This window comes from Pelophylax lessonae, assembly GCF_965119305.1.
Source record: "Pelophylax lessonae genome assembly, chromosome: 7".
In the NCBI taxonomy this organism is placed as follows: domain Eukaryota; kingdom Metazoa; phylum Chordata; class Amphibia; order Anura; family Ranidae; genus Pelophylax; species Pelophylax lessonae.
In genome coordinates, this window is record NC_138774.1 from 125,724,718 (window position 1) to 125,751,444 (window position 26,727).

At 34.9% G+C, this 26,727-nt stretch overlaps 1 protein-coding gene and 1 long non-coding RNA gene across 3 annotated transcripts in view; one reads left to right on the forward strand and one right to left on the reverse strand.

Moving 5' to 3' along the window:
* Positions 1 to 19,443, reverse strand: part of LOC309559570 — a 317,658-nt gene extending 298,215 nt beyond the window's left edge. The window contains exon 1 of one of the 2 annotated variants that reach the window (XR_014225474.1): positions 18,736 to 19,443. This is a non-coding gene — a long non-coding RNA (uncharacterized lncRNA). The remainder of the gene's footprint in view (positions 1 to 18,735) is intronic. The other variant, XR_014225475.1, reaches the window with a different exon arrangement.
* An 816-nt stretch (positions 19,444 to 20,259) lies between these two features.
* ZIC3 (Zic family member 3) lies at positions 20,260 to 24,072 on the forward strand. The gene is made up of 3 exons (XM_082262877.1): positions 20,260 to 21,441; positions 22,440 to 22,603; positions 23,177 to 24,072. Exons 1-3 carry the CDS (start codon positions 20,469 to 20,471, stop codon positions 23,363 to 23,365), a joined length of 1,326 nt encoding a protein of 441 aa, XP_082119003.1. The 5' UTR covers positions 20,260 to 20,468; the 3' UTR covers positions 23,366 to 24,072.
* The last annotated feature ends 2,655 nt before the right edge of the window (positions 24,073 to 26,727 follow it).

Genomic DNA, 26,727 nt, shown 5'->3' on the forward strand with positions numbered 1-26,727 from the left:
TAATATAGACCAGTATGAACAGTCCAATATGAACAGCATATACACTACAGCTTCTAAACTTACGTTTAGGAGCTTTTGCCATTTTTTTTTTGCCAAAGCTCCTAAGCTCAACTCCATAAAATCCATGCACACATAGGCTTTTACAAGATTTTAGAAGCTGCTGCGGTTATTGGACCTCCCTCAACCCCCCTCTCCTGAATTTTGGAAGCAAAACGCAGCTATATCGTGGCAAAATCAGGGCACGATTTTGCCACGTTTTGCATTTTCCCGCAACCTGCGGTCAACCTAGTCTTTGTGTACATGAGTCCTTAAACAGATATCAATTAAAATTCATATTACAAGGCACTTTACAGTTAGCATGATATACTAAACCATGTGTGTAACCCGTTCCTTTAAAGGGGTTGATTTACTAAAGGTGTAGGGCAAATACCTTTCAAGTGAAATTCCAGTTATCTTAGTAAATGAGGTGAAAAAATGTAAAAAATTATATTTGCAAAAAACATCCAATCGTGTGCAAGGAGAAAATAAAAAGCAATATTTTTGCTTGCACATGATTGGATGATTGAGGTCAGCACAGCTTCACCTCAGCCACTAAGTGAGTCGCCTCTTTGCAATTTGAATTTTCACTTAGTAAATGAGATGAACATATGCTGACTTTAATCACCCAGTCACGTGCAAGCAAAGATTACATATATATATATATATATATATATATATATATATATTTTTTTTTTTTTTTTTTTCTCAAGAGTGAGTATACCTTGGAAAGTGATGGGTAAATTTACCATCAACCCCAAGTGGAGCTTAATTATTCAGATTCCTTAGTGCACCTTATAAAAATATAAAGGAGAAAAGCAGAATTATTTGAATGATTTATGCACAGTGAAAACTGGCACAGAGATGAATGCACTGGTCATGGGAGTATGTTTTATCAGTTTAGTAAAATGGTTATAAATGGTTATAATGCCTGGGCGCATTTATATCTGCATGTTCAAGTAAATCCAAAGGTGCAAACATACCAGTTATCTACACTTGACCTTCTCATTGTTTTTGTGCATGTTCTTGAAGTAAATCAGTCCAAATGTGTCCAAGGACAAACCTTTAAACTGATCCTGTCACAACACAAGAGTTCTCCTTGAAGGCATACCTGTACATACCCACCTTATTCACTGTCTATGCTTCCTAATACAACTTCCATCTTGAGAAATTTTCCAATGAAATCTGAATGAAAACTAAAGCCTCATGGGGCTTCTAGATTCCCCCACAGCTCTTGCTGGTTCCTTCAGCTGTCCTCCATGTCATTATATGGGACAGCAGTGAGATGGAGGCTAGGAGGAGGAACCAATGAGGGCTGCAGTGGACCAAAGAGATCAAAAAAGTTTTGTTTTTTGGTGCAGACTTTGAGATCATCACTGATAAAAGCTGCAGAATCATTATCTACAGCAGCAATCACAGATAACCAGACATAATAGTAATGTTTTTCCAGTCCCAGTGCCACACTAAGATACAGGCACATACAAAACCTAAGCTTTTGGGAAAGATGGTCAAAACATCTGACGTTTTCCTCAAAAAGCAAATTTACGACTCCATGAATTATTGATGTGCAAACTAAAGCAAATGATGACTGAGTTTATTGCATTAACTAAAAATCTGGCCCTCTGTGTCTTACAGTAAGGTACATAAGGTTTATATCATGTCATGTATGCATTTCTGTCTCTTTGTGGTCCTCAGCAATTACAGGGAAAATATGTACTCTTCTATCTTACTTTTAACTAGGTAACTGCCCATACTAATACATATCAGGTCTGGCATGCGTCCTTTTATGCATGTCTACACCTCTCGGAGTTTGCACATATCTTCAGCCATGATCCTATAGAGTTGTGGTGCAATGTCTCACTTCTCTTATTGTACCTATAAGGATATGCCTGGATCCAGCAGGAACAATTTTATAAAATAGAAATTACTCAGATTACTCCATATGTTTATCATAACCAGGTCAATACATAGATGTAGGAGGAGGAAAATACCTCCTACTTACCCCTAACTAGGTAATTAGCCATATATGAAAATTAATATCCAGGACATTTGCATTTATGGTATGTTATGCAGATTTTTAAAAGCTAAAAGAAAAAAGAAAGTTCCTATTTGAACAGGACAAAGGTTCGTTAGTCTGACTGGGTGAACGTTAAATAAATAAAGCTTTTTCAGTTATCGGAACCCCTATGAACTAAAGCTGATTTTTAAAAGGTAAGAAACAATGTAGCTATATTCCATTTGGTTCATTGCACAATTTTCCCAGGAATTTAAAAAATAAACCTGGCTAGATATGTGGGCCAACTATGTTGTTTTCACTCCAGTTTTCCTTGCGTCATTATTCATTCAATCCTGCAGTGTGAGGCCAAGGTGAATTTTTCACCAAGGGATACTAGTTTTTAATCTCTTTGTTCTGTATTTTTACAAGAAAAGTGGAAAACCAGAGACCAGAAAGGATACAACACTATATATTTGGAAAAGCATGTACATTCAGTCACTGTCTGACAGCCGCAGGTTGCATACATCGTCACTAAAGTCCTTTCCATTTGCAAATGCATGGTTTGAGGATTCAGAGCATGCGAGCTGCAGCTTTCTCCCCTGTAATCACTGTTGGCAAATCTCCTATTTCAGCAAGTGAAGTCAAACTTCAATTGTTTTTCCTCCCTCCCCTCCTAGTATAGAAACAGAATTGCCCACAAAACAGCAAGTGATGCGATCGAATATTTAAGAAGAATGATAACAACGTGTTAGCAGGAGGCAGCAGGCAATTTCCAAGATCAATAGAACCTATTATTTTAGGGATTATATTTCATGCAAGTACTATTAAACTTTCCTTCTTTCCAGAAATGTGCCTTCAGAAGCAGTGGGGCAGAGAAGAACATCCAAATAATTTGGTCCCAAACAAATGTAAAATATAGACTCGATATTTGTATAACTGCTCTGTGGCAAGGTCTCCCTACTGCTATTAATGTTTTACTCTATTTGGATTTAGAAAACTTGTTTTCCCCGCAGAAACTTGAGCTGGGCTGAAATTACATACACAAAATTCAGCCCCCGTGTACATAAATGCGACATTTACAAAAAGCCACAGAAGCTGCATTTTACTATGGCATTCTGAGAGCTAAGGACACAGTATATCACCCATTGGTGTTTTTTGGTTTTGTGCTGCCCTCGGCAAGACTAAAATTTGGTGCCCCTCCCATCTAAATTTGTCCCACCCCGCTGTGGTATACCGTTCTTGTCTCGGGGTCTGATGGGGAAGCTGCAGCCGTTCACAGTGAACAGCTGCGGCGGCTTCCTCATCAGACCCTGAGACATGATTCATCTAAGTGACATATAAAAAATGACTGCCCATGATCTGGCATTCACCATGATACCTCACATGTATGAGACAATCACTGTCTGCGTGCATGCGGGACTGACACATGCGTTTGCCTTTGTGTGCGAGCACAGGAGGATGGGGGCACTTTATTTTTTATTTTTAATTATTGATTTATTTTATTTTTTTATTTTTACACTGTTGCTTTAAAAGTTTTTTTTTTTAAATCACTTTTATTGCTGTCACAAGGAATTTAAACATCCTTTTGTCAGCAATAGTCATGTGACAGGTACTCTTAGGTACTCTGGGGTCTATAAAACCTCAAATCCTTCCTCTGCACTTAAAATCAATCAAAACTCGTGTGTTTTTGAATGCTTTAGATTTTTAAAAAACTGGCACCGATGGTTTTTGAGTAAACCTGAAAGGATGCACCAGCTGGTCACTCAGGTCTCCCGATGGGACAGGAGAACTGAAGAGAGCTGCAAAAGCCAGCAGGAGGGGGGGGGGGGGCATCCCCTCCTGCTGCTTGTTATAGCAATTGAGCAGCTAGTAAACCGCTCTGATTGCCATTACAAGAGAACTGACTGATGGCTCTAAAAAATTATACCAGGGTGATGGCCACTGCTGCATTATCCCAGTACAACCACATAAAGGACAGGAAGTGGTTAAGGAGCCATCTCTGCCCTTCTGCCTAGGGTGCCAGTGCTGCCCCCCCCCTAAAAAATTCCTCCCATGGCAAGTGCCTCATTTGCATTGTGTTAGATACTCCCCTGATACTAACAGAGCTTTAGTCACTTTTGACAACATCAGATCATGATCTATTGTCACCTAAGAAAGCATGCTGCAAAATTATCCCTAACGTAATACTGAATTTCAACTTTTATTTGGTAGGCAACTTTTATTTGGTAGGAGAAAACAGTCTTTGAAATTAAGACTTCATTCACACGGCCAATTCATCCATGGTGCAGCAGGTATACTGCAAATATTTGTGGATGGGAGCCCCAGTGTTTGTGGAGAGCTGAGGCCTGGAAGCCTGTAAAAGCCAATGACAGGCTAACAGAAGCTGTGACTGTCTGCCACTGTAAGCATGTATAGGCATATATCCACACATAGATCCTGGACATGATCAGTTTGCATTCAGGGACAATCATCTGTCCCTTATTGCATATAGCCACTTGACGTGCAGACACTTGTTTACAGCTGCAAGGTTTCCTGGCCATGGCTTTCTGCACAAATGTGGGCTCCCAGACACACATATCCTTACCAAACTATGGCAAGTTTGGTCCTATGTTGAGGCCTATGTGTTGGTTATATCTTGTTTTAAACCTCTTTGGTTGAATAAGTCCATGATTTCTCACTGACCCTGATTTCTCTGTTCCTTTGTCAGTTTTAAAGAGTTGCCATTGGCAATGCCTTTGGGCTTCAACATTGACAAGCTGAATGGGAAAGTACCTTTTTGCAATTTAGATGTATTCATGTTATATAACCTGGGCTATTAAAGTGAAAGCACTTTTATTTCAAACAGCGATGTAGTGTAGGAGGTGCAGTCCTCAAAGAAGGTTTTGGGCAAGGCCCTGTCCATTGCCACTCCCAGTTTACATCCACTTCACTTTTACTGTTTCTTACATCTGCACTCACTTGCAATGTGCAGCGTGACAAGTAGAGAGGTTTAATTTACATAAGAACATAAGAGCTATGGAGGAAAACAGTATTAAGCTTGGTCAGAATGCAGAGTTGATTTTCAACGTGTCTTCTGTACTTGGTACATTACCATGTGAAAAGTACACATTGGAGATCTCACTATTCTATGCATCTCAACACTGTTTCCCTGCCCAGTTCTGCTCTGGATTATATTGCTAGTACCTTTCTGCCCTCTGATACGAGAAAGTGTGGATGCATTGACAATAAATAGTACCCGTCTCCCCCTTGAACAAGGATCCATTAGCCATCGCCGCTCCTGCAAACATATATTATTTATTTGATAAGTAGCGCTTGTGATCTGTCATAGTAACAGTATTTCATCTAGTAGCCTTAAAATGCTATTAAAGCCTTGTTTTCTCTTGTATACAAATAACAAACATGTTATACTTACCTGCTCTGTGCAGTGGTTTTGCACAGAGCAGCCCTGCTCTTCTTGGGTCCCTCACTGCTCTGTGTGTCCATTCAGACACAGAGCCATGGCTCGGCCCCACGCCCTCTCTCTCCTAATTGGCTCACTGACTTTTATTGACAGCAGCGGGAGCCAATGGCCTCCCGCCACTGTCTCGGCCAATGAGGATAGAGAGTCCCGGCCAGCCAAGACTTTTGGGCAACTTCGCTGTATCGGGGTAGGGCTCAGGTAAGTATTAGGGGGTGCTGGGGGTGCTGCTGCACACAAAAAGTGTTTTATTTTAATGCATTGAATACATTAATTTAAAAAACTTCAGATTTTAGAACCACTTTCATGTTTAGAAATAAACATTTAGTTGCCATCTTTTCAGATGGTGACAACTATGCACATTATATATCAAAAGCCCAAGACACTGAAATTGTCAGTAGAAATGTTCATTGTCTAAGTGGATGAAACAGAAAACTACCAAATGGTCAGAGAGCCACACAACCCCTGTTCACCCAGCATGTACTATATATCGTCACTTCTCTGACATTTTCCCAAATATTGTCTCTGCAGCAATACCACTTTGCACCAGATTTACTCTGTTCATTTCTGCTTTAACAGCAGAGATAAATGGAAAATTTGACAATATTTTCCAACCCGTTGGTTCTCTTGTAATGCAGACAAGGGTGTACTGATGTTATTTTTCTTAAGGAACATGAATAGGAACTTGTTCATATCAGGCAGCAATTTCTGTCTAGATATGACTATCATTTAAGATATGACTATCATTTAAGACTTTGCTACCTACTAAAATTTCAAGAAAATAGCAATGAGAATGATTAACAAGCAGTAACCCATGGCAACAAACATGAAATTATCTTTTAATGATTTGATCACAGGAAAATGAATAATGAAATCTGAGTAGTTGCTTCGGAACTTTGCATTCCCATGGTGAAAAAAGTTAGTTTTTGTTAATGAAAATTGTTTACAAAATGGTGGTAGATGGAAAATATACATTTCTGTCTTAGTATGCTACTCAGTGATTGCTTGGGGCAAATATTTGATATTTCTCAAAATATTCCTATATGATTACCTTACTATGCAACATGAAAACTTTTCAAGACGGGGAAATAACTGCACTAGAAAAGTGAATAGCAGCAACAGCAGAATGTGTCAGTTAAAAGCAACCGATTTTCGGTTAACTTATCTATTATTTGCTGGTTACAGTATCTGACAAGCCTACACTGCAAATTCAAATAAGGAACTGAATCGGTTTGCCATGCTGGTGAAATGAGTGGGTTTACTAAGAACACAATGTAAGTAAAAGATAACAGAGCACTCATACCTGTCACCACCAGGGTGCACACTAAAACAGGAGAAGGCAAAACCCAGGTAACATTACACAAAGCAAATTCACTTATTTTTGACATGTTTATTTTTTTGTCAGTGTTTGTACTTGGAGTGGACCTATTAGAAGCAATGCATGCAAAATCACAGACAAGATTTCAGCAAGAAACTGTTCGAGAGAATGGTTTGCTGCATTATGTTCTTCTAGTTCACAGCCCTAAAAGTGATAGCAAAAATGCATCAAAACATGCTTCAGTGTGATGTATAAAAGCACAGCAGGATGATGTGCTTTCAGGAAAGGGGCACCGTGATTGGACTGGGGCTTTCTTGATTGACAAGAGCTTAGTTTAGTTTAGGGAAGACACGCAAACCTTCACAGCTTGATCTCTTTTCTAAAATATATCACACTATCCTTTGAAAAGTGCTGCACGATAGAAGAAAATAACATTCAACAGCCTGCTTTATCAATTGGAGATATTCCTTGAAATGCAGACAAAACTAAATGAAGAAAAAAATAGTTATTTTGAGAAAATAGCAATAATTACATTTTTTACAATAATTTTTACAAAAAAGTGGCATGCATTAAAAAAAATGGATTTTTCGCATAAGGCACATATTGCAAAAATCCATCTCAGGGGAAACTTTGAAGCCATTTCAGAGTAATGATTCTTCTTGTTGGATAATCCTTGGAGTCGAAAATTGTAGAGAAATGTGTTATGTTTGCTTTGAGAATGAAAGAAAGAAGTGTGTCTTCAATTATTATGATTTTTTATCAGTACAATATTTCATTTTTCTGCCAAAAACATGTGTGCATTGTCAGTTTTCTTGCAAATACACATAAACACACACTGGTATACTCTGTTCTTCCATTTTTTTCTGCATCAGATCAGGCTGCTGGTCATGCGACTTGTGAAACCAATTTTGTCTAAAATATTACATATTAACCCAATACAATCAAAAGATTATTTTATTTGTGTGGTGGCTATTTTTTCCAGACATAATACTTTGTTTATTATTTATTAAGACAATAGAGAAACACATGTTTTACTGTGTGATCAGGTTAATTTTTACAAGAGAGGGAAATTAGCAGACTGAATGCAAGCTAAAAAAAAAATTATGAAAAAAAAAAAAGAAATGTCAGATGTACTAAGATAGTTTCCAATATGTCACCCTATCTCTTTAAAGGGGTCATTGGGTCAAGGCGAAGGTCAGAGTGTCTTAGGTGTTGAAAGGAAATAGGTTTTATGATCTGGGCTAAATTTAAACAACAGAATAACGGGACTAACAGGATTAAAGTCAGACAAATACTAATTGACCAGTGTTGTCATTGTGAGTTGCGACTAATTAAAGCCCTTCAACTTCAGCTTTTTTTGTAAGGATTTATGTTTAATGACTGCTACTAAAAAGTAAAAAAAAATTAACTTATGATATGGATAGCAAAAAAATATATTCAACAAGCATTATTAGTATTTAGTAGTCAAATACATTACAATTCCAGCTATAAAATGCTGCAATCCTTGTGTATTAGAAGTTTGTGATTGATAGCTAGGACTTTAATTAAAATTTAAGGCACATTTAAATGTGAAAAGGTATCTTTCATGGTAGATAAACATATGTTAATGACTTAACTAAATTTGTTCTCATCAAGACATTTACCGTCAAAAGGTGAATTGTTAGCTTTCGAATGGTTAAATAGGTATACAATCTAATAGCAAGGTAGGTTCATTTATATGCAGTGGTTTCCAGAAGCTACCTGCTGTTACTCACTTTTCTAGTTTTCTTTTGTTCTGATTTACATGAAGGCAAAGGTGTCAGTCAGTCAACCAGTGTAAAAAAAAAAAAAGTTTTACACTTTTTTTTTTTTTTCAAAGAAGTAACATTGGATAGTATGCTTTTCCCCAGAATAAAGTTTCATTTTTTTAAATTTACATTTACCTGACACTGAGCGGAATTTTTAAAAACATATAGATGCTCAGGGGTCATGTCCAAAAATAATTCTGTCAGCATTTTACACTTTATTTTTCTATATATTCATGTTGATATACATTTATTCTAACTTGTATGGAATACTAATACCCACTTTGAATTCTTAAAAATTATTAATTGACATAATTTATAATATGTCTATCTATCTATCTATCTATCTATCTATCTATCTATCTATCTATCTATCTATCTATCTATCTATCTATCTATCTATCTATCTATCTATCTATCTATCTATCCATAGATAGATAGGTATATATATATATATATATATATATAGATAGATAGATAGATAGATAGATAGATAGATAGATAGATAGATAGATAGATAGATATAGATATGGATATATATATATATATATATATATATATATATATATATATATATATATAGTATGCATATCTATATATATATATATATATATATATATATATAGATAGATAGATAGATAGATAGATAGATAGATAGATAGATAGATAGATAGATAGATATAGATATAGATATACAGATATATATATATATATACATATAGATGTAAATATATATATACCATTCACAGAACAGAACAGAATATGTAGAGTTATTCTAAAAGATATTTCTCATAATATTTATTTGAAGTATGCAAAAATAGCATACAGTTTATTGCCTTTTACAGTAATAATAAAAATAATATAATGAATTGCACTATAAAATATGTACAGTATGTATTTATTAGGAGGCAATTTGCTCACATGTTCACATTTTATAGTAAATAGAACAACCCAGGTACTTCTAAACTCAAAACACTCTTTTATTGAATGTTTGTGATATATTTTTGTGCGCATGTTTCTGTATGTATTATTCAGAGGGGAGAGATGTTTGTATGTAGTTGCATGCATTAAAAGCACCTTACATATGAAACCATTCATCCCTCTGGAAGATGCACATGCTGGAAACCACTAACATGATAAACTGCAACAAGAAGCATTTGTTAGAAATGCAGCGCAAAAAATGCATAGGAAAACGGTATACATATTTTGTGCTTCTGGTACAGTTTAAAAGTGTAGGAGAGGGCACTTAGTGCAAAAGTTTAAATGGACCCTAAACCATTTTTCTCTACTACCTTAATAATGTTTTCCCCCTGAAATTTCTCCCTGACTGGTAGTTGGAAGGAAATATAAACTTGTTGATATACATAGTAATATCCTTATAATAAATTAATTTATCTACCTAGTATTGCTCTCCTTTGAAACTATAAGGGATCTAATGATAAAGATTTAAACTTAATTTCTACAATGATTATACACACACACACACACACACACATTGATGCACACCTGCACTAAAATATCAACAAGGACACCCTTTATAAATGTACAAAAAGCATGGTTTTGGCAAGAAGGATTTTGTGAATTTCAAGTAGCAATAGCAATATAAAGAATTTAAAGACAGAAAAATGCAGAAATATTTCCACTAAAATGTGTAACCTTATTGTATTCAGCAAGAATGTTGGCAAGTAATGAATAGCACACTAGATTAATCTGCCTACTGGCTTCCTTAAATTTTTTTGAACACAAACAAGTTTTTTAACTGACAATGGACCTAGGGGATCTCCACACCCATGAAAGAACAGCGCCGATTTTACTAGCACAAAAGCCAAGACTCTGGCACAAGTCTTGTACTTCTCTTGATGGAGAGACTTAGCCTGTTTTCCTGGGGGATTTCAACCTTTCATGCGCACAATCAGGCGGCTTACCACATGGTCCAAAGAAGACCTCAATTGCTCAAGGGACCCTTTTGATTGCTTATGTACGAGACTGTGTAGTTTTCTACCAGAACCCAGGTCATATGAAGTGGAAGTGAGCTGCAACAGTGGAAAATTACTATCTAAGTTGACATATTTTGGCTAGAAAGCATTGCTCTGTTTAACAAACATACCAGATTTTTTAATTGTTTGGCCTGATTCAAAAAATCTTTGTGACAGAATATGAGCAAATACAATCACTGCAGTGAGCAACAAAGTGCATAGTGAATAGATAAGTTTCCTTTCTTATTTTCCTTCCTTCCTTCCTTCCTTCCTTCCTTCCTTCCTTCCTTCCTTCCTTCCTTCCTTCCTTCCTTCCTTCCTTCCTTCCTTCCTTCCTTCCTTCCTTCCTTCTCCTTCCTACCATCCTTCCTTCTTTCCTTCCTTATTTTCTTCCTTTCCCTTCCCTTCCCTTTCCCTTCATTTTCTCTTCCCTTCCCTTCTCTTCACCTCCCTTCCATTCATTCTCCTCCCCTCCCCTCCTTTATCCCACTTTCTCTCACTCTATGGCTGATTTACAAAATATGGTGAAAAACTTTAGCAGTTACCCACGATGGCCTATGTGCTTTAATCTTTCTATAGCTGCAATGAATCCTGATTGATGAGTATTCTGATCCATATTTGCTCCGGTATGTCTGTCCCACTCCTTCCACATTTCAATGCCTTGTTTTTTTTTTATATTTATGCCTTGTTATGGCATCCAGTCATTAAAGTTTAACGTAAAATAGTTGTGCATGCCTAACTTTCTACTTGCCTAACATGATAATTCTATGTCATTCTTGTTTGAGAAGCTCACACTTCTCTTTTAAAACAACTCTTTTAATAATAATGGAAGAAACTAATATTAAACCTGCTATTATTTTTTTTCCAATACCATAAATATTTATAATAAATGAGTGTAAAAATGAAAAATTGTAGGCACAAGTATGATCCACAAAGTAAATACTTACCGTATATGTTGTATAATTTTATTTTGCTGTCTGTAAGCTTACACTATGAAGGTGAATGGTACCATGATTGGTTGCTTTAATTCCCCTAATATTTTTTTAAATGCATTTTCACTGCAAAATTCAACAGCTCCAATGCGAGAAATAAATACAAGCTTGTCAAATTTAGTTTTAATAGGTTTATGTTTGCTTATTTAACATGATACAACATAAAAAGCATGTTTGACGCAAGTCTATATATGGCAACGATTAACACAGCTGCACTTGCAGTCATTATATATATATATAAATCTTACTATTGTGTATGTGTTCAGGGGTCTTTCTGCTCCCGGACTGTAACTTCCGTTAAGGGGAGGGACTAAGCAGAATAATCCAATGGCCTTTGTAAAATCTTGCAGAATATACATTTATGCAGGGTAGCAATGTCTGGCGCTGCTGGTTTGCAGCATCAGAGCTATACTTTCAGTTCCAACCAGGGCACTAATATGATAGAGTTTTTACATTCTTCAATGTTTGCATAGGTATCTTTGGGTGCACTCATTACAGCTACACAGATCCTGTGCTGATATAATGAATTACTTCACTGTATACAGTGTGTAACAGTGATTCCATTACTTGTAGTAGGGACATTATACTGTAAGCTCTACAGTGGTGAGGACTGAATGCACTGCATTGCACTTTATATTGACATTGTGTATTATGCATATAAATATATATATATTTATAAAAATGTATATACATATACTGCATGCTAATAGTATAAATCAACAGAGGGCTTAAAGCATCAGTGATAGCATTCAGAAATACTTCTATCTGCTGCATTTAGCTTTTTTAGGGGATTTAGTGAAAGGCGTGTCTTAATATGATTCTATATGTATTGTTGTGTTTTAAAAGGTTAGATGTCGTGATTATTTACCTTTATTAAGATTGCAAGCTCTTTAATTTAGAGATACAGGTTGCATCTCAGTGCACTGCTGTAAATAATGTAGTTGTGTCATATGTGTATGGACTTGCAATACATAGGGTACTGGCCACAGTATTTAAAGTGTTAATTCTTTTTTCTGTAGTGTAAATATTTAAGAGGTGATTCACTAAAGGTATATATTATTAACCATTTTTCTTTCACTCAACATAGTCTCCAGTTATATAGTGATATAAAAAATAGTTCCACTGTTTGAAGTGGACCCAAGTTTGCTGGTCTGCAAAATTGTTATGATGAACCCTAAGAATGGCACAATTTGTTTTTAGGCAAAATATATGGTTGTCAAATAAAATAAATTATATTCCTGATTGTTGTGCTTAGCCTGGCCCAGCTTCAGCATCAATTGTGTTCCACATTCCATAGCTGCAAGTGTTAAATAAATCTCTTTTGATGGATCTATTATTTTATTTCGTTGTTATGTAATAGTCTTACATAGCTTAACCCTTTGATTTAGATTTGCTTATATTTTAAAAAAGCAAAACAGATAAAACACACCCACAAGTTGAAACTGCTGTTTGTTTCCCTGATGACCTTTAGGGCTCATTCGCACCAGCGGCCATGTAATACCACGGCCACTGGTGTGTGCTCTGAAGAGAGCAGTGCCAATGTGTCATAAGTGACACATTCCACTGTATACTTTATTCTTTTGCCAATTATAATGAAACGTCACAAGTTAAAATTTAAATTATTTATATTTAAACCTTGGGTTGCAACACTGCTTAGAAAAACAGTAATGCATGTCCAATTTGGTTCAACACACACCACGGCAGTACAGTAGTTTGAAATGAACTCATAAGACTCAAGAAAAATTACCTTGTCTATATACTGGGACTGCATTGGGCAATGCCTCCTAGTGCCGCCGTATGGTGTAACCAGGCCTTTAAAAAAATCAGTTATGTTAGTGTTGTATATGCCTCTTTTGACCAACTTGGATGGGCATAAACAGACTTTAGTAAGCGAACTGTTAGTCACTGCTTGGACTATGGGCTGCCAGGATCTGCAACAATCTTTCTCCTGTACTCAGCTGATATATAAATGTAATTCATGCATAGTATCATCCATGCGGCCTTTTCTATAAAGAAATGAAAGATGTAGGTTGCAACGATTTACCCGCATACTGGAAATTTCTGGGTGCAAAAGCAAGTGCCTCGGTCTTCTTAAAAGTACTTTAATGTTTATAGCCTCCTACACAACCTGACTGTAACAAGTGATGCCCTACTCTTGAAAATTTCTTTCCTTTGTCATGCTGTAAGATGATGGGAAACTGAGACATTTGGATTTCCTTAGGTGCATCGTTGAGACTAGCAGTGATCTTCTCTATCTCAGACAATATGTAGATGTGGCACATATGCAATGAAAGCATCTTTCTCTTTTCTCTGTAGACAAGGGATTGACGGCCATCCAGCTGCATAGACATTTTCTAACATTTAGTACGTATATCATTTTTACACTCACATATTTAATAGCACTTAAACAGCGTAGATTTGTTTATCGGATGAAACTCACAAACACAATGTTTTTTGAAGAGCTGGAAAATGTCTGTATGTGATAGTGCCTGCTTCTTTAAAGGTATCCAATGCACGAGCCAATAGTTACCCAATTCTCACAAGCATTTCTTGAATTTTTCCTGGCCTGTCACTTGCAAATATAAGGCCGTGTATGGTCACTATTAAACTGAAAGCTGCATAAGAGCATAGGCACCATGAGCCCAATTAAACTTTTGCACTGCTGCCAATTTTTTCTTGCACATATAATTTGCTTGCATAATAGTTTGCATCTAATGCCCTATCAATTTCTCTTGAACCCTCATTGCTAAATACAATAGTGTTTTTTTATGAATTATGAAAATATTAGAGTATTATAAAAATACCTATGTAGTAATTCACATGGCACATAATTGCAGTGCCACATGCACAATAATAAATACATATATCATTCTATATATTTAGGGCATATAAACAATAATATAAGTTAATATACTCTTCAGGAATATCCACCCACAATTCAGCACTTATATGTACATATGATTTATATATACATATGATTAAAAAATATAAACGCGTACACATCTCATCATATTAAATGTATGATTTGGAAAGCGGTTACACAAAAAAATAAATAAGGAAAAACAAAAAAAATAAAAAAACACATATGAGTAATTAATATAACAAATAAAAAAGTCAGGTAGACTTGTATGTTAAAAGATGGAGGGGATTCACGAAATATAAAATTGGTCAGTAAAATCATGCTTATGTCCTAAAGAACATTAGATTTCAAAGAAAGAAAAATAATTCTCTAATCTGTTTGCATGCTTGATTTGAAGTAATGTGTGAATAGATATTGAAACAGTTTACTTGTTCTTTAAATCATTATATTCATAATTATAAATCATTATGTTAAAATGTAATGCTTTAGTAAACATGTGAAATTTAATATATATATATATTTACATTATATATATATATACATTTACACACATCACATGGTGAAGAGTGTTTGTTGCTAACACTAAATACAGTGGGCGTACAGGCAGCGAGCTTAGCTGCCCTATGCATAAGTAACTTGGTGCTTGTGGATTCCCCTCAGGGCAAAAATCCACTGAAAGGGTCAATAAACTGTGTGTCCCCCTCAAAAGAACTAGCACAATAAAAAGCACCCTCTAGGTCACAGGTCACCTCATCACTGATTGAGATATTCTCAACTTTCTTTTATTCTCTGCTAAACATACCACACACACAAGAAACACCTAAACAAGAGCAGACCAGTCTTAGAGCCAGGACTTACGTGTGGAACAGAGTGAGTGGAAACCATGTTAGTTTCATAGCTGCACCACAGATATCAGCAGTCAGTGCCTAAACCAGTTTACAGACCATATCATATGCTGCTAAAGGTAATATAAACCTTATTATAAAATGTGTTTGATTATGACTCTGTCACATGTTAGAAACATATTGATATAGACAGAGAATAGAATATGCTTTGAGATAGGAAGACTGTGGTGTCTGACTAAAAGACAAAGCACATTAGATGGATTTAAAATGTTTAGCACATCAGTGTAAGCCTTTAATATTCCAGCTAATATTCCAATGACTCTGCTATTTAGTCAGATACTAACTCAGTATCCATTACCAACACTGGGTAGAAATGAGTTTGAGAGAGATCAATAAAATAAAATACTGAAACGTACTAGCAATGTTTATTTTCCGTTGCAATATATCATATTTATCAGTCAATATGCAATATCTGCATACTTTGAATATGGATATAATATTTCAAAATAACAACCTAACACACACCAGATGTTAGCCATGGATTGGACGTAAGCCTTTTAGCGTCAATGGATGACCTTATGATTGAAGATTTTACGTAATCCATCAGATTCATTCTCTACTTCAAGGGAGGCTTCCACAATATTCAATTACCTACATTTCTCGCCAAAGCAGATTTTTTTTTTACTTTTTTAGCCAGAATCTTAAGATAGATTGTAAATCAAGACAATTTCTCAGTGTTGTTTCAGAAACAATACTAGATGTTTGATAGATGAACATTATAGTAGGCCTGAAAGGTTGTCTCCTTTTTACCTCAACAGTGCTCCAACCACAAAGGACGTAATGATCAGCTAAACTGACTGACATATTTACCAGTGTTATTTATTTTTACTTGAAAGAACCTGTGGTTTACATGGACATTTCTCAGGCTTTCCTTTTTGGAACTCATCTCGTGGTTGGCTAATACCTCTTCGCTGCCTCTCTCACTTTTCTATGTCTGCCTTTCTCTTCTTCCTTTATAGATTGACCCATAGACAGTAAATGAATGTTAAGCATCAAGAGTAAGTGTCTACATTCTGTTAGGAAGTCCTGATTTCTTTGTAAGACAAAGTTTTTTGTCAACAGTCATTCCTCTCACTTTCTCTTGTCACCCAAGGCCCTGTTTACTTCAATATGTCCCTTCGAAGTTCAAGTGTACATGTGATTAGACTGAACTGATTGACACTAACAATGAAAATGCCTAATTTGCTCCTAGTTTGCCTTTAATTATCTCACAATTACAATACATATACAGATGAACAAGTCATATACACATAAGTCATTTGAATAAAAAAAATATATAAAGTAATCTAGACCAGGATTGGAACAAATTATCATTGAGGTTAAGGTGATATCCACTTATCTAACATACATATTGCCATATAAATGTATAGCACAATATATATATATTAAACAAGTTAAAATAAAATAATATATATATTTATATTTATTTATATATATATATATATATATATATATATATATATATATATATATATATATATATATATATTTATTTGAAAAAGGCAATGTACATTTTGTTGTTTTGTTGTGTACATGCATAGTAAATGTTTCAATGTTTGAATGCTTGGCATGTCCATTTATTTTTTAAATGTTAAGGAAAAAAAACAACAGCTGAACCAGATAGTTTAATACAATATACTTATGTATTTTATATGTTCTGTTAGGTCTTTTATATGTTCTGACTATCAAGTTGTGACCATCTAAATGATATGGGTAAAGTGTGTGTGTGTATGTATGTATTTACATGTAATTTTTTCCAGGTGATTAATTGGAAGGGCTGGTTCACACCAGATTCTGTCCAGTGTGTTTTTGTTCTGCATCAAAAACGCATGGACAGTGCTTAACATGGATTTAAATGGCCCTAGGTCACACCAGTGCAGTGCGTTCCAGTGCAGTCAGCAAAAGTAGAACATGTTGCGTTTTTTCTGTTTGGAACACATCTGGAACATGGCAAAACACATAGAAAAAAATGAACCGAAGCGCAAATTTCTTAACTTTTCCTCAATTGAGTTAAAGACAAAAAAAAGAGGAAACAATGCACCTAAACGCAACAAAAACGCATAAAAAATGCATAAAAAATGCACCCGAATACAGCAAAACTGCATCAAAAACACTCATCCGGATTGCAGAAATGATGGTGTGAACCAGGCTTAAGTGTATACATACAATACAAGGTCACATACCAATATTATAATAATAATAATAGTAATAATACTGGTAAGATATTTCAATGTAGTGACTTTTTATGACATGCCATCTTTTAAGCTGTTGTATAAATGATGGCATTTCACATTAAAGTATGTATAGTATGATATAATAATGTTAATTTAGAAGAATGGATGACAGAGGATGTAATCCATATGCTTATATGAGTGAATTAACCCTTATTTTATAGTAAAGTTACACACACACACACACAACTCGCGTACACACACACATACATACACACCTATATAGAAAACACACATAAACACGCTATATATATATGAAAATATTGCTAAGCTAGTGTTGTATCCCTGTGGGTGCTGAATATGCATTCCACCTCTTTAAAGATCTTATGTAAAAGTTAAATGACAAAGCATGCATTTCATATTTAAACAAGTGTTTATTTTCACAGAAAAGGTCTTCAGACATCTGGATAAATTTACCTCCCAGAAAGGGAAGACACTGGAAAGTAAAACCAGTGTCACAAAACACCACCATATTTAGCTTAACTTGAAGGTAAAGTGTACGTTTGTGAAGTGTCAAAAATCGAAGGAGACATTAGGACTACTGCTCAGGTTTCGAAAACAGTAAAGGTCATTTATCCATACTGGTTGCAAGACGACAACTTCACGTACCCTTGACAATATATTTTCACTTGATGGTCTAATTAAATTATGTTCTTTTTCTGTCACAGAATCAAGACAACATATGCCTAGCCTAATGAATTATCTCATCAAAACAATGTTGAGCGTGTACTCAGTCACATAAACAGGTAACAAAAAACAGCAATTTGCTTTGGAACAGGCCAATAAACTACTGAAAGGGGATATGTTTGAAAAACTTTGCTGACACCTATGAAAGAACAAGAGAATCACCATAAACCTTTGCGGCTTTCTATAGGAGTCTCTGTGACTAGGGGGGCATTTGAAATGTACTGCATTCACCAAAGGAACATCAAAGCCTAGAACTGCATTGGGATAAGCTTTGCGTCCATCAAAAAAAAAAAAAAAAAGAAAAAAAAAAAAAACAAGTTCCCAGGCATTCAAGCTACAAATGCAGGTTCTCGTGCAGTCCAAAAAATAAGATCTCTACATCTCTGCCTCATCCTTGAAGACATGCTATACCACAGCCAAGACTAACAAACATACAGTAAACTAGGCTTAAACACAGTTTCAAATGCAATGATTTAAGAGAAGAGGGACTCACCTTTCAACTTTTAGTGTGTTCTTGTTGGATGTGTAGCATGAATTTTGATTGGTTTTGATGAGACATGGCATTAGTAGTGAGGCTGATTTTTATAGGGGTGGAGTTTTTTTTCTTTTTTTTTTTTTTTTTGCAAAACTCTAAAATAAAGAATGTGAACTCTTTCCTGGGGCTGATTGGGGGGAAGGATGTGAAAAGACTGCAGTTATAAAGCACTGCTTGAAGCAGTCTCTCAATGCGTCTCTGAACTTGATCAGATTTTATGTTTCCTGCAGAGAGACAGCGACAATCCTGTGAAAGTGGCTCAATAGACAGACTTTTGGGCTCAGCAAATCTCAGGATATTACAATTACGGCCATCTTTCTCTCTCTCTTTTATTCTCAATCTTACTCCCTATAGTTCTTTGCAAATGCTTTCCCATACAGAAAAGGATGGAATTTATAGAGCTGTCTAAAGCTTATAATCATTGCTAGACAAATGCTGTATTTTTTTTTTTTTTTTTTTAAAAAAACCTTTTCTCTGTGTCTTAGTGCTGGTTATATGATGAAGGTATTGTGTGATCATATGCATTTTTTCCCTCATAAAACTGCTCTGTGAAGTTTTAAAATCCTAACTCAGAAAACAAACACAACAGGGATCCTCACACTCTTCTTTGTCTTCAGCAGGCGGTTAACTCTTTACTCTTTTTGTCACTAGGGAAAAATTAGGAGTCATAAACAGCAAATGAAACCAAGTCTTTTGCTATGCATTTCTTAAATAATAATTTTATTAAAAATAACATTAAATTAAAACAAAGGGCATTTAGCTTTGCATGTCTATAAAATATTATTATTATTATTATAAAAGCTAATTTTAGTTTAGATTACAATACCATAAAATATGAGTAAGCAACTTCCCCTTAGTACTCCAGCTATGAATGTGATTTTAAGCAGTAGGGCAGTTGTAACACAAGCTACACACAATGCACATATACTGTAACTTGAAAGTTACAGTATAAGGAAAATAAAATCATGGAAAAAAAACAACAATATACAAAATCATAAAAAACCCCCAAGATATAGGATATGATGTGCATCCCTTTCATTTTTCTGCTGCTAAAATTATCTGTTATTTTTCATAGTGAATAGCTTTAGAGTGTCTTTAACAGGATCACTGAAAGGTAACAGTTTACAGACTGATCACAGGTTTGTGATGTTTAGAAGGATGGTTAGCGACATCCCTAAATTAGAAATCTCGCAGACAAATATTTGGGCTTTGCCTAATCTTTTAACACATGACGTGCTGGAGAAGCCTTCCACATATATATTTTCTAAATATATACATATATCACTTTCAGCAGCAGAAGGGTTAAGCTTACCTGCAAATACTAAACCTGAGTAGACCAATCAGGGCACAGATATTAGTGAAGCTGCCATATTCAATGCTAAACTCTGTCAATCAAGAGTTCACAGGCAAATGGGTGCCTGGGGCTGGGCTCGCATGACACTCCCCCAGCTGAGTTTCTATTGGTGCAGCTTAGACTGCCTCCTGAGTTGGTTTATGTGTGAGGAGTGAGTGATTGACTTTATCAGTCCAAGGACATTACTCTGTTGGAGAGGGTGAACTGTTTCCTGGATTTCTACAAGCAAAAGGAATAAAAGCAAAACTTTTTTTTTTTTTTTTTCCTTATCAGTGCTTCTGCATGAACTGCATCTTGTGTTGACCATTCAGAAAGTTTGCATTGCTCTGGCTCATCCATGACAATGCTTCTAGATGGAGGACCTCAATTTCCCACCCTGGGTGTTGGAGGCTTTGGGACATCTCGCCATCATGAAATGTCCAGCCGAGATGCTGGCATGGGGCTTAATCCATTTGCAGAACCTTCACATGCTGCGGCTTTCAAGCTTAGTCCAGCCAGTCATGATCTCTCCTCAAGCCAGAGCTCAGCTTTTACCCCGCAGGCATCTGGATATGCCAACGCGCTCGGGCACCACGCTGGGCAGGTGCCATCTTATGGAGGTGCTGCTTTTAACTCCACTAGAGATTTTCTTTTCCGAAATCGGAATTCTGCAATTGGAGATGCTGCCTCACCAGGGGGTCAGCATGGACTTTTTGCCAGCCACGGACCCCCTGCAATCACCGAACCTCCAGGACACCTGATCTTTCCTGGACTCCACGAACAAAGCTCCAGCCACACTTCACCGAATGGACATGTGGTAAATGGACAAATGCATTTAGGTCTTAGAGGAGACATTTTTGGACGTCCAGATCCTTACAGAGCTGTGCCTAGTCCCAGGACAGATCATTATGCTGCTGCCCAGTTTCACAACTACAACCACATGAATATGGGCATGAATGTGGCAGCTCATCATGGCCCAGGGGCATTTTTTAGATATATGAGGCAACCTATCAAACAAGAATTATCATGTAAGTGGCTAGAGGAATCACCAATGAACCGACCGCAGAAAGCCTGCGACAGGACATTCAGCAGCATGCATGAGCTGGTTACACATATGACAATGGAACATGTTGGGGGACCAGAACAAACTAATCACATTTGCTACTGGGAGGAATGTCCTAGGGGAGGAAAATCCTTTAAGGCAAAGTACAAACTGGTTAATCACATAAGGGTTCACACTGGAGAAAAACCTTTTCCATGTCCCTTTCCTGGATGTGGGAAAATCTTTGCACGATCAGAAAATCTAAAGATCCACAAAAGAACTCACACAGGTAAGGGGTTGAGATATATACATATATATTTAAAGTTTATTTATATGTTATTTATACAGTGTGTGTGTTTGTGTACTTATATAGCTTTTTTTTTCTTTTCTTTTTTTTTTTTTTTTTTGCTTTAGGCCTGCATCTGTAAATCAGTATATTATGATTTTTACACAGAAACTGATACTTTTTTCTAATTGTTATTTAAATGTGTAGGTCTGCTGTTTAAAATCAAGCCTTGACAATAAACAAAACAGAGTTGATTAGTTTAAGACAATATTATTAGCATTTTCTTCCTTCTTTGTTGTCTTGTCTCTTGCATGCAATGAACAAATAAGAGTTTGTTGAGTGATGATTCACTTCCAAAGCAGTTTGGTTCCTTGCATACTGTTAAGTAAACTATAGATATGCTAATTAAATCTCATTTTCACTTACTTCCGCTCTTTTTTTACTCTTGATTGGCACATCTCCTAATTAAAGCAGTGATACTTTTGTCAAAGTATTTTTATTTGGAATCATGTGTTTAATTAAACTCTTTGCAAGCAAAGTGAGTTTAGGAAGAGCAGAATAACATCCATTTCTGTCATCTAACATATCTGGAAGAAAATGCTTGCCTAGAGTTTAAAAAAATTGATTTTATTTCCTAATAGACATTGTGGTTTGACTAGCAACTGTGGATACTGTATTCTTAAAATGTCCTGCTTAAACTGCTATTATGTAAAAATCATATCCAATATATCTGAAAGATGGCAGTTTAGCCCTGTTGTATAGGACTTGTAACATTATTATTTGCATCCTATTTTACATCAGCTTGGCTTGTTAAATATTTCAACATGATATGCAGATAACGTATGGGAATATTTAGCAAGGAAATTGTCCAGTCTGGGCCAGCAATGTGAATTTCATTAAGGGGAATCCAAAGGGGCGAAACTGTAAAATGTAGACCAGTGAAGACTGGAATTATATTCTGCAACTCCAGCTACATAACATTCACTTTATCCTTCTATCAGGTGAGAAGCCCTTCAAGTGTGAGTTTGAAGGATGCGATCGACGGTTTGCAAACAGCAGTGACAGGAAAAAGCATATGCATGTGCATACATCAGACAAACCATACATCTGCAAAGTATGTGATAAGTCCTACACACATCCCAGCTCTCTAAGGAAACACATGAAGGTAATATTATTGTTATTAATATTACAAATATTTATTATTATTAATATATTATTATTATTATTATTATCATCATTATTATTAATAATAAATAGGACTATATTAATCACTTAGTGGTTGCTGTTGCTTGTTACTAAATTTTAAAGCATACTTTTGACAAATTATAAATATTATGTATTTAGAGAAATATAAAAAATTACATAGCTATATTTTGTTTAAATTATAATATTTTGGTCTACAGATAGGTATTTTTACATATGCTACATATTATATTTTTAGAGTCTTTAAAATATATAACACTATTTTATGATAAAACTTTAAAATAATTATTATCTTGTACAAATAATAAATAAGTTTGAGGAAGATTTCTTCTTGTTTTAGACAATAGCACACATCATTGTCATAATTTTCAAAATAGGCAATTTCATGAATTCAACAGTACTGGTCTGGTCTCAAATTGATCCTAAGGCCTTACTGTGTATATATTTATGTAAATTATTTTTTTACTAGGCCACAACGTTTTGACACCTTCAAAGGAATTATGAGTGTAATTATTTTTTTCTTGTTTCTGTTTAGGTACACGAATCTCAAGGGTCTGATTCATCGCCAGCTGCCAGCTCAGGTTATGAATCTGCCACCCCACCAGCAATGGTATCAGCCAGTAGTGAGGAAACTTCCAAAACTACTTCAGCAGTAATTCAGACTAACAGCAACACTCACAATCCAGGATTACTTCCACCAAATTTTAACGAGTGGTATGTCTGAAAACATTTTTTACAAAGGCACAATCATGCTCAATAAAAGGACCAAATCAAACTTAGTAACCAAGCTGGTTGTTCTTCCAGGATGGTAATGACATTTATGACACAAATAACAGTATAGGGCTTTGTTTTGTAATATGAATTTACCCTGGAAGATTTGTTTTTTTCCTAAAGAAGGCTGTGGACTAATTCTGTCCTATTCTCAGGATCTGAAAACATATTTTGGCATTTACAATCCTTATCTCTTATGTTTCTTTCATTTTAACAACATTACATTTTTATTTTCCTAAACAAACTATAGAAAGTTTTTAAATGGTGTATTTAACAGATAAAAAAATTCTTTACACCTTTATGGTGATTGTTACAATCTCACATTCTTAAACAGTGCCAAAGTCTTGTTATGTCTTGAACTTTCTCAAAGCATTACACTTGTGAATGTATTCCTTGTCTGATAGGGTCAAAGCTGTTGTTGGGTATATTTTCAGGATGGGACGTATGTTCATTCACAGATTGTGACCATTTAGTATACAGTTGCCTTTTGTAAGAACTTTTGTAAATATATCCATGATGCCATATTTATCGTTTGTAATTTAATTATTGATACAAGTGCCGGGAACTGAACAATATTTATGAAAAAAGTTTTCTAACAAAACTCTGTATAGCTTTTGGTTATAACTGCTTTAGCATTAAAATTTATTGTTTTGAAAAAAAATCAAGTTTTAATTTGTCTAGCAATTTTTTTTTCTATTGTTTAAGATTGTTGTGAAAACATTACCTAATGGTGCTACTTTAAGATATTACAAATAATGTTTTTTTTTTTAGCTGTCTAGGCAATTCAGATATTTATCAAAGACATGTCAGAATAGCTAAAAGTTATTTTAAGTGGTAGGTGTAATACATTTACCCTTCACAATCTTTCTGGCAAATCAAACATTTTTAATCAATTCAGTTGGGCACCCATGACATCTCTATCTGATGCATCAAAGAACAAATAAGTGCATGCTGCCATTCTCTAGAACAAAATACTGCAGGTTTGATAGATGCAGCAGTTTTCTTTTTAACAAAATACCTTGTACCTTGCCTGCATAAGAATGCCCATTGCATCTGTCTTAATCAAAAACGTGAAGTAATGCTAGTTATATGTCATGTAGATTGGAGGCCCTTAACACTTCAAGAAAAGAGATTTATTTCCTAAAGAAAATCCTAAAGCTTTTATCACAGCTGCAAAGACAACACCACATTTTAGACAATTAGTTTCAGGTGAATTTTTGCAGCATAACATTTGATATATTTAAAAAAATGGACATTAGTTAATACAACTGTGAAGCATACATTATTTCTTATTTACTATATTAATATACTCTGGAGTATATACCATTCAAACATACTGGGGTAAAATAATAAAAGAGTAATTGTCTTTCTCAGCTATGCTAATTTCAAATCCCTGGTCTGGTTCAGGAATATTTTTTTTTTCTTAATAATTTTCCACAACCTAATTTGAAATAATCATAGACTAGGCTTAAGATTGCTTCCTTATCAAACTATGCCTTTAGTTTTTAAATAGGAATGCTATATTTGCTCATCCTTGACTTTTACTGATCAAATTTTAGAAAATGGTCAGTTATTGACACTTCTGAGCTGTTGGTACAAAATTTTAATGTTTGTCTTGCCGTTGATCTATAGTTCTTGTTGTGTTTCTGTACGTGCCATCACATGACCCCACCCCTTTAAACTGCTATATTAGGAGAGATGGAGATAATATGTATATAAACAGTATGCATAATTTTTCAACTAGTGCAAAACAAAGCATGAAAAAAAAAAAACAATAATTTTTAACACTTGTGTAATATGGCAAGATGGCGGCTATCTTTTTCTGCTATGAATAATGGTACTCAATCCTGTGCTTGAAACATGGATGAAAATAGGCAAAATGGCAATAAACAAAAGTAAGTAGCCAATAGACTCAAAAAAGCCGAGAGCTACTGCGTGTGGTTTCATGTATAGTTCCTTTAAATATCTATATCTTTTGCATATGTGTACTAGGATAGTAGATTATATATATATATATATATATATATATATATATATATATATATATATATATATATATATATATATAAGGCAATCAATCTAGCTCTATCAGAAAGACAAAAAATAGTAATGTTATCTTTACGATACATAATTTTAGATTTTTTTTTTTTGCAAAATCATTGGTGTTAATCTAGATCAGGGGTAAATATTTAATTTATCTCTACCTAATGAACCTGTGTTTTTTCTTTCATTCAACATGAAATGATGTGAGAGAATTTCCTAATTCTTTCAAATACCTCTGATTTGAAGTGAATTTATAGTTATAGAGATTTATACTAATATAGAAGCAAAAAAAATAGTCAGCTTTAATTAAACCTGTTCCTTCCCAATTTATTCTGAACTAAGTTGAACATTTAAGCACAAATGTATGGTACTGGTTTGTATCCATTGTGTGTAGGTGCATGTGTGCATATATATATACATATACCTGTTCTCAGTCTCTTATGACAAGCTAGACCATTAAATTGACTGAAAGAGGAATTTTGAAAAAAAAATTAAATTTCATGCTTACAGAAAATTAAACTGAAACTATGGAAGATAAAAACATGCATTTACACACTTGCATTTAGTTTTCTAATTTTTCCCAGATTGTTGCAAAATTTAAATGATTGGCTCATTAACACATTAAGACTATAGTGGCTCCAAAGAACAGCAGGGTTCTAACTATGAAAAGATCACAATGGCTCCATGCTTTTTGATGTTTTGGGAAGTCAAAGGAGGAATATTGTTGCTTTTACTGTTTTTAAGTCTTTCATGAGCTTATACTATGAGAAATTATTTGAGTAAAAAATGTGGAAGAAAACATTCATATCTGCATTGATAAATAATTGGTCAGTCAGTGGACGATAGGGCAATTATTATTTGACAATAGGCTTAAATCTCAAAGCTTTAACATCAGCCTACAGAACTAAATTTTTAGCCATGTGACAATAATTTTGGACTCCACTGAAAAAAAAAAAAAACAAACAAAAAAAACATTGCCTTTTTAAAAGGAGGGGTATTAATTTTAGTGTGCTAGCTTTGTAAATGTATACTCTGTTTTTGCAAGTTTTCCTCTGTAGACAAATGTAAGTAGAGAGAAAGACTGATAAATAGATCGATAGATAGATAGATAGATAGATAGATAGATAGATAGATAGATAGATAGATAGATAGATAGATAGATAGATAGATAGATAGATAGATAGATAGATAGATAGATAGATAGATAGATAGATAGATAGATAGATAGATAGATAGATAGATAGATAGATAGATAGATCGTGGGATTTACTG